Source organism: Penaeus monodon, chromosome 42 (assembly GCF_015228065.2).
Source record: "Penaeus monodon isolate SGIC_2016 chromosome 42, NSTDA_Pmon_1, whole genome shotgun sequence".
NCBI lineage: Eukaryota > Metazoa > Arthropoda > Malacostraca > Decapoda > Penaeidae > Penaeus > Penaeus monodon.
Genome location: NC_051427.1, coordinates 20,509,261 through 20,517,449, shown reverse-complemented (window position 1 = coordinate 20,517,449; position 8,189 = coordinate 20,509,261). Strand labels below are relative to the sequence as shown.

Below are 8,189 nucleotides of genomic sequence, written 5' to 3'. Positions count from 1 at the left end.
GAGTGGCTATTCTTTGATCATTTGCCTTGATTGCGAGACTTATTGAAGGCAACATGAATATTGACAAGAAAATGTTACCGATGAAGATGCATTACATTGCAGCTTTTGCAGGTAAGTTTTTTTTCTCTCTCTCCTTATAACAAGTTTAAATAATGCAACAACGAATGAACAAGAAAGAAAGGTAAAGAAAAAAAAAGTCATTTAGTAAGAAAAGAGAGTGAGAGAAAAAAAAAAACATCTGTTTTCATTTTTCTTCTCTCTTTTTTTCTTCCTAAAAGAGTTTTTTATTTCTATTTTTTCTTTGCTGTTCTTTATTGTTCATTTGTTACTTTACTTTTTTGTTTAACTTTTGGTCTCACATTTTTACAAGTAACTTTTTTTTTCTTTTTCTTCTTTCTTACTTTTTTAAAATTATTCTTATATACTTTCATTTAGATATACGTATGAAAGGACAATAGCATTTTTTCGAATATTTCTCTCGTCTCTCTCTCTCTAATCATGGATTTTTTATATCTAATTTTTCTTGTTATTATGTACATGTTTGTTTATTTATCTATCATTTACGTATTTGATTTTAGGTGTGGACTTTATCCAATATTTCATTTTCATCTTTTCAATGAACTAAATTCGCAATATCCTTTCTCTTCATCAGTTCGTTTATCGAATTACAAATGTGTGTTTATGACTTCATTGATATGGGAATACGTAGACGATATGTGGGAATAGGAATATGGTAATACATATGGAAATGAGAATTTGGGAATACATAATAAATGACGGGAATAGGAATATGGTAATACAATGGAAGAGAATATGGGATCAAATAATGACGGGAATAGAAATGGTAATCATGGAATGAAATGGAAACATAATGACGAATAGGATATGGTACCCATGGAATGGAATTTGGGAATACATAAAATGACGGAATAGGAATATGGAATAGCAAGAATGGGAACTGGAATACAGAATTAGTAATGGAAACACGACATAGGCCGCAGGAATGGGAATGCAGGAATACACACAAGGCAATGAGAATACAATAAAAATAAGCATATAGGGAAATAGGGGATACTGATGGGATACTGGGAATGGATGCATATGGAATGGGATGCATATGGGAATGGGATGCATACTGGGAATGGGGATGCAAACTGGGAATGGGGATGCATACTGGGAATGGGATGCATACTGGGAATGGGGATGCATACTGGGAATGGGGATGCATACTGGGAATGGGGATGCATACTGGGAATGGGATGCATACTGGGAATGGGATGCATACTGGGAATGGGATGCATACTGGGAATGGGGATGCATACTGGGAATGGGATGCATACTGGGAATGGGATGCATACTGGGAATGGGATGCATACTGGGAATGAAAACACCGGGAATCAGAATGGAGATGTGGGAATCCATTAATTCTCAATAAAAGATCTAATATCAATTACGTTCATTTCTTTTTTCTTTTAGGAATGGGACCTTTGATTCCATTCCTGCCGGTCATAGCTCGTCAGAAGGGTATGTCTGACGAGGCTGTGGGCATGATCTGGACTGCCCTGCCCTTCCTCAGGTACGTCGTGGGTAGGGGTGAGTGGGGTGGTATACGGGTGGGGGGATGGGGGGATGGGTGGAAGGATGTGTGTGGGGTATGTGAGTGTATGGAGGTGTGTGTGTGTGGGGGGGGTACGTGAGTGTGTGGATGTTTGAACATGTGTGTGTGTGTTTGTGTGTGTTGTGTGTGTGTGTGTGTGTGTGTGTGTGTGTGTGTGTGTGTGTGTGTGTGTGTGTGTGTGTGTGTGTGTGTGTGTGTGTGTGTGTGTGTGTGTGTGTGTGTGTGTGTGTGCGTGTTTATGTACACATGTATTCACGATACAATAAGAAACATTATATATTTCCCTCTCTCACTCTTCTCTTCCACCCAATATCCTTTTCCTCTTTTCTACATAGACGTAAAAGATTTAACACTCTTAAGATGTGACTTCAAAACACCTTAATTTTCTTCCTTCTCTTGTAATCAATATATTTTTTTTCTCACTTTCCTTCAGACATAAAAAAACACTTTTCATAGCACTTTCCTCTACCTCCTCCTCCTCTCTCCGTCAGCTTATTGGCAAAGACGTCAGCTGGGGCGGTGGCTGACTACCTGAGAGCTCACCGCGCTATCTTCCTGACAGCCGTCGTGGTCATGGGGGGAGCGCTGACGGGGATCTACTGGTGTCCTGACGTCAGTAAGGACACCACGCCTGACTTCGCTCCTGAGGGACACTCGGTCAGCAACTCCTCCTTTGCTGCAGAAGGAGGATTGGCTGAGGAAGGAGGTAAGGAATAGGGGACCTCGTTATTAGGATTACTTGAAGGGTCGTTCGTAGGTTTGTCAACCGTCGTCACGAGAGACACGCAAACTAGTTGTAAATGTTCTTATTATTCTTGAGTTTATTGTGCTTATTCGTTCTAATTCTTTATCTAGGTTTATTTCTTACTGATTCTTATAATGTCTCGTGCCAAAGTGAAACCACACGCAATATTATAGAATAATAAATATCTCCTAAAAAGAAAAGAAAAAAAAAGAAAAAAAGAAAAAAAAAGAAGAAAGAAAGAAAGAAAGAATATATATATATATATATATATATATATATATATATATATATATATATATATATGTATATATATATATATATATAAATTTTGGCCAGACCTTTCATCAACTTCAACCAAGAAAAAAAAATCACGATTTCTAAACGCACACTTATCTTTTTTTCTTCCTATCTGCAGAAAATTCTCTGGTGGACAGATACGAATTTTGGCTTCTGTCCATTCTGCTGTTGCTACAGTTCTGCGGCTACATGGTGGTGCTTGATATGGAGGAGACTGTCTGTTTCCAGATGCTAGGTAGGTAGCATCTCTAAGATTTTTTTTTCATGTGATTAATAATGTTCACCTCGTTACAGTTCATGTGGTTAGTAAAGTTTAGTTGATTATAGTTCTGTCACTGTAATTGTAATCTTGGAATCTTTGTCAGTAAAGTTGATACTTTTAACTCGATTGTGATTTTGTAGACACAATGACTTGCTTCCAGATGCTGGGTATGTAGCATCTCTAGGATTGTTCTGTCAAGTGATTGTCAATGTTTATTTAATTGTAGTTTTGTAACTGTAAATTGTAATCTAGGAATCTTTATCGGTAAGTTAATACTTTTTACTTTTGTAATTTTGTAGACATAATATTTTGCTTCTCAAATGCTGGGTATGTAGCATCTCTTGGATTTTTGTCAACTGATTATTAATTTTCATCTAGTTGTAAGTTTGTAGAACTAATGAACTATACATATATATATATATATATATATATATATATATATATATATATAATATATATATATGTGTATATATATATATATTTTTTTTAATATTGTAATTCAACGTGACTTTTGTAGATAAAACACGCACAGAATTTCGTGTGTGGCGTTTAAGTAATCCAATTTAAGGTGAATTTACAGTTGATTTTTTCTCTCTCTCTATTTACAGGGGACAAAGCCCATAAGTACGGACTGCAGAGGCTCTGGGGCACAGTTAGTTACGGCGTCACGGCAGTGGTCGGGGGGGCGCTGGTCGACTGGTATTCTCGGGTCGGTCTTGTGCTTGTGTTTGTCTTTCTCTTTCTCTCTCTCCCTTTTCTTTTTCTTTTCTTTTCTGTATTTTTCTTTCTTCATTTCTCTCTCGATTGTTTTTTTTCATCTCTTTCATGACTGCACTCACTGCACTCTCTGTATGTCTGTCTGTCTGTTCCTCTCTCTTCTGTACTCTCCTCCTGCACTCTCTCGTTCTTCTGTCTCTCTCTCTCTCTCTCTCTCTCTCTCTCTCTCTCTCTCTCTCTCTCTCTCTCTCTCTCTCTCTCTCTCTCTCTCTCTCTCTCTCTCTTAACTTTACATCTCTTAACTTTACAGGATCCACCACTTATTTGCTATCCTCCGCAGGTACTAATACTGTCAAATTAAAATTTTCTGTCTATTTCATGGGACCAACAGAATCCAAGTATCTCTTTTACCCATCTCAACAGAATCCAGATCCCTTAATTATCCACTTCAGGGACAGAGTGAGCCCTAATCAGGTCTTCTAATTCATCTCAAGGACATATGGACCTCAAATCACTTTTACTAATCCATTGTAGGGAATAGAATGCAACCCTAATCATCTTTGTAATCCATCTTAAGGGGGGGAAATTGGACCCTGATCACTTTTTAGTCAACATTAGGGAATAAAGAGAAATCAAATTCATGTTAGGGAGAGAATATAAATCTAATTACGTTTATGATCTATCTCAGGGAACAACAGAATCCAAGTTTCGTGTTTTTTCTAATTCATCTCAGAGACAGCAGCCCAACCACTTGTCTAATCCTTCTTAGGGAGCAAATGCAACCCAAATATTTTGTCGAATCCAAAAGAAAGCTCATGTTTTTTTCTTTTCTTTTCTTCTTCTTCTTCTTCTTCTTCTTCTTCTTCTAATCGATCGCAGGGTATATGTATAAATCCATATATTTAATTTTTCAACCGTATCAGGGAACCAAAAGAATCTATTTTTTTTTTTTTTATTCATCTCAGGAAAACATTTTTAAAAATCCAAAATTAATTTCATTTTTCAGTTTCATTTCAAGTGTCATGCGTCTGTTTTTCATCTACCTCAGGAAGTAAAAAATTCAAGTTTCATTATATCTTATTTATCTTAGGGAACAAATTAATTGATTTCCTTATTTATATTCATTTTTCATCCATCTCAAGAAACATACAAAAATAATTCCCTTATTTAATTCTGCATTCATCACAGGGAACAAAAAAAAAACTATTTTAATTTTAGTTTCACCCTAATTTTTACCAATTTCAAGGAATCAAAAACTCAGAAATTCATTCTATTTCTCTTCCATCTCAGGAAATAAGCATACAGAGAAAAAATATATTATTTTCCATCAGTCTCGGGAAACAAAAAAAAAAGGTTCATTTTATATTCCACCGACCTCAGGAAACCGAGAAAAAGTTTCACCTTATTTTTCACCGATCTTAAGAGAGAGAGAGAGAGAGAGAGAGAGAGAGAGAGAGAGAGAGAGAGAGAGATGAGAGAGAGAGATGAGAGAGAGAGAGAGAGAGAGAGAAAAAAAAAAAAGTTTCATTTTATCTTCCACCGATCTTAGAAAATCGTATTCACCCAACATACCCCCCCCAAAAAAAAAAAAAATAATAATAATAATAATAATGATTTTTTTTTTTTTTTTTTTTTTTTATTATTTTTTTTTTTTTTTACACATCACTTCTCCCCCTCCACCTCAGGGCCAAGAGCAGAAGGACTACCTGCCTGCGCACGTGATGGTGGTCGTAGCCCTGACTCTGGACGCGGCGGTCGTCTCGCAGCTCGAGTTCACGGTTCCCGACAAGAAAATTTCCTCAACCGATGTCCACGCCGTCTTCAGGCAGCCGTCCGTTTTCCTGATTTTGGTCCGTTTAGTGAAATGGGTTGTTTTCCTTTTTTTTCTTTTCTTCTTCTTCGTCTTTTTTTTTTTTTTTTTCTTTTCTTTTTTTTCTTTCTTTTTCTTTTTCTTTCTTTTTCTTTTCTTACTTCTTTTTGGTTGTTGTTTTATTCTTCGCTATATTCTTCTTCGCTTATTTTTTTTTTATTATTGTTTTTTTTTTATTTTTTTCTTTTTTTATTTTTTTTATTATTGTTGTTTTTTTTTTTATTATATTATGTTTATCATTATCATTGTTCACTCTTTTCTTTTTATTTTTATTTTTTATTTCTCTTTTTTTCTTTCTTTTTTTTTCTTTTCTTTTAGTTTTTTATTACTTTATTTTATCTATTATTTTTCCTTTCCTCATTTCTCTTTTTCATTTCTTATGTTTCTTCTGCCATTTTCCTTCTTTTGCGTCTGGCTTTACTCTGGGGCTCGGTTCCGTCTTTTCTCCTCTGTGAGACCGCCTTGTCTTCTTTTTTTGCTTCTCGCTCTTTCTTTCTGTCCTTCTCTGGTACGTGCCTCCTCATGCCTGTTTTTTTCTTTATTGGGTTTTTTTTTTTGCTTTTTTTTTTTCTAGTTTGTCTTTGTTTTTTTTTTTTTTCTTTCTCTTTCTTCTTCTTTAGGGAATGTATTTGTTTTTATGGGCGATTTTTTTTGGGGATGTATGTTATATATTGTTTTAATCTAATGGATTATTATTTGTTATTTTGGATTTTATTTTATTTAAATTATATTATAGTGTTTAGGATTTAGTCATTTGTTTGTAATTATACATTCAAAAAATATTATATATTATTAATTATAATACTTCACCTCAAAATATAAAGTAATAATCATAAACATAGTATCATATCATTATTCATTATCTCATTGTTCATATTATTATCTCATCGTAATCACATCCTGATTATTTATATTTCTTTATCATTATTATTATCATTACTATTATTATTATTATTACCATTATCATTATCATTATTACTATTATTATTATTATTTTATACGAAAGTTTTCTTAGATCTGCTAATTAAAATCAAACACCGAGTCACTACCAGCGACCTATGGTGATTGAAGTTTGAGGCAATGGAACATCAACGAAAACATGCAAAATATGCAGAACAACCACAAAATCAAAACATCCAGTCAAATCAATTCACGCACACAAAGAACACATCAGATTGATAATGCTCTTCTGAGAACATGTGCTGTTCTGTTTAAGACTATTTTTTTTTATTTCTTCAAATTTTGGATTTCCTGGTATTTGTACCTTTTTTATAAGGCCAAGAACTCCAATAACAACAGGCAAAGTTTTGTTTTTCAAATGCCACATCTTTTCCACCTCTATTTCCAGGTCTTTATACTTTGATATCTTTTTGAACACTTTTGTTAGGACGTTTCTGTCTGAAGGGATGCTCATATCTATAAACAGGCAAGTGTTGTTTATTTTGTCCTTGATGACGATATCTGGACGATTTGCTTGTATAGTACGATCTGTGTGAATTGGAAAGTTCCACAAAATTGTAGCATCTTTGCCTTCAGTAACTGGCTCTGGATGGTGTTTGTACCATTTATCCTGTGTTCCGATAGAAGAGTGTTTGCAGATCTTCCAGTGCAGGTACTTGCCCACTCTGTCGTGTCGATTTTTGTACTCATTCGGTGTTAATATTGAGCAACCAGATACAAGGTGATCAATTGTCTCAACCTTGTCTTCACAAAACCTACACTTTGAGTCAGTGCCATTGTGCAAGATGTTAGCTTGATATTATCATTATTATTATTATTATTATTATTATTATTATTATTATTATCACCATTACCATCATTTCTACCATCATTATCATGATTCCTCGCATCACTTACCCAGATGACGACCGTGGTGCTAGGGACTTCCGGGGGCATGGTCAGCGCCTTCTACCTCCTGCTGGTGGAGGACACGGCGGCGCTGTGGAACCCTTCTTTCGCCTACCTCAAGCTCCTGCAGGGCCTTCTGCTGGGGGTACAGTGCCTCGCGTCGGAAGTGCCCTGTTTGTTCCTAGCTGGTGAATTGGGGGGTTGTTTTGTTTGTCTGTTTGTTTGTTGAAGTTAGGATTGGATTGTTATGTGGGGATGTTTACTTGTTTGTGTTTGTGCGTGTGTTGGAATATGTTGTAATGGAGGGTATTATTTGTTTGTGTTTGTTTATTGCTGTGTTTGTAATCTAAGGGATTCTTATTTGTTTGTTTGGAATTTACTTGTTATTTAAAGATGTTATTTGTCTGTGTTTAGGATTTAGTCATTTGTTTCAGTAATTATACATCCAAAAAAATATATCACTCATGTAAATTAAATAATCCCCTCCCCCCCCCCTCAAAAAAAAAAGGAAAAATCATCAAGAAACTAGGATACGCCAAGTCCTTCTCCCTCGCCCTCCTTGGCTTCAGTCTCCGCCTGTGCCTCTACTCCTGCGTCTCGAATCCTTGGTGGTTCCTGCCCATCGAGCTCCTCCACGGGGTGTCCTTCGCCTTGGCCCTCGCCTGTGTCACCTGCTACGCCAACAGCATCACTCCCGCCGGCGCTGAGGCGACCATGCAGGCCATCTTCGGCAGCGCCTTCCACTGCGGTGCGGTTTGCGCTGTTCTTTTCTTGTTACTATTGTTGCTTTGTTATTATTATTACGAGTTATTATTATTATTGCTATTATTTT

At 35.8% G+C, this 8,189-nt stretch overlaps 1 protein-coding gene across 1 annotated transcript in view; it reads left to right on the top strand.

Annotated features, from left to right (window-relative positions):
- The window catches only part of LOC119599009, a 9,760-nt gene continuing 1,571 nt past the window's right edge, over positions 1–8,189 (top strand). Inside the window, exons 1-8 of the mRNA XM_037948749.1 lie at positions 1–111; positions 1,477–1,576; positions 2,110–2,324; positions 2,779–2,895; positions 3,531–3,631; positions 5,325–5,489; positions 7,371–7,545; positions 7,866–8,105. Coding sequence (XP_037804677.1) covers positions 54–111; positions 1,477–1,576; positions 2,110–2,324; positions 2,779–2,895; positions 3,531–3,631; positions 5,325–5,489; positions 7,371–7,545; positions 7,866–8,105 — 1,171 coding nt within the window. The 5' untranslated portion in view covers positions 1–53. The remainder of the gene's footprint in view (positions 112–1,476; positions 1,577–2,109; positions 2,325–2,778; positions 2,896–3,530; positions 3,632–5,324; positions 5,490–7,370; positions 7,546–7,865; positions 8,106–8,189) is intronic.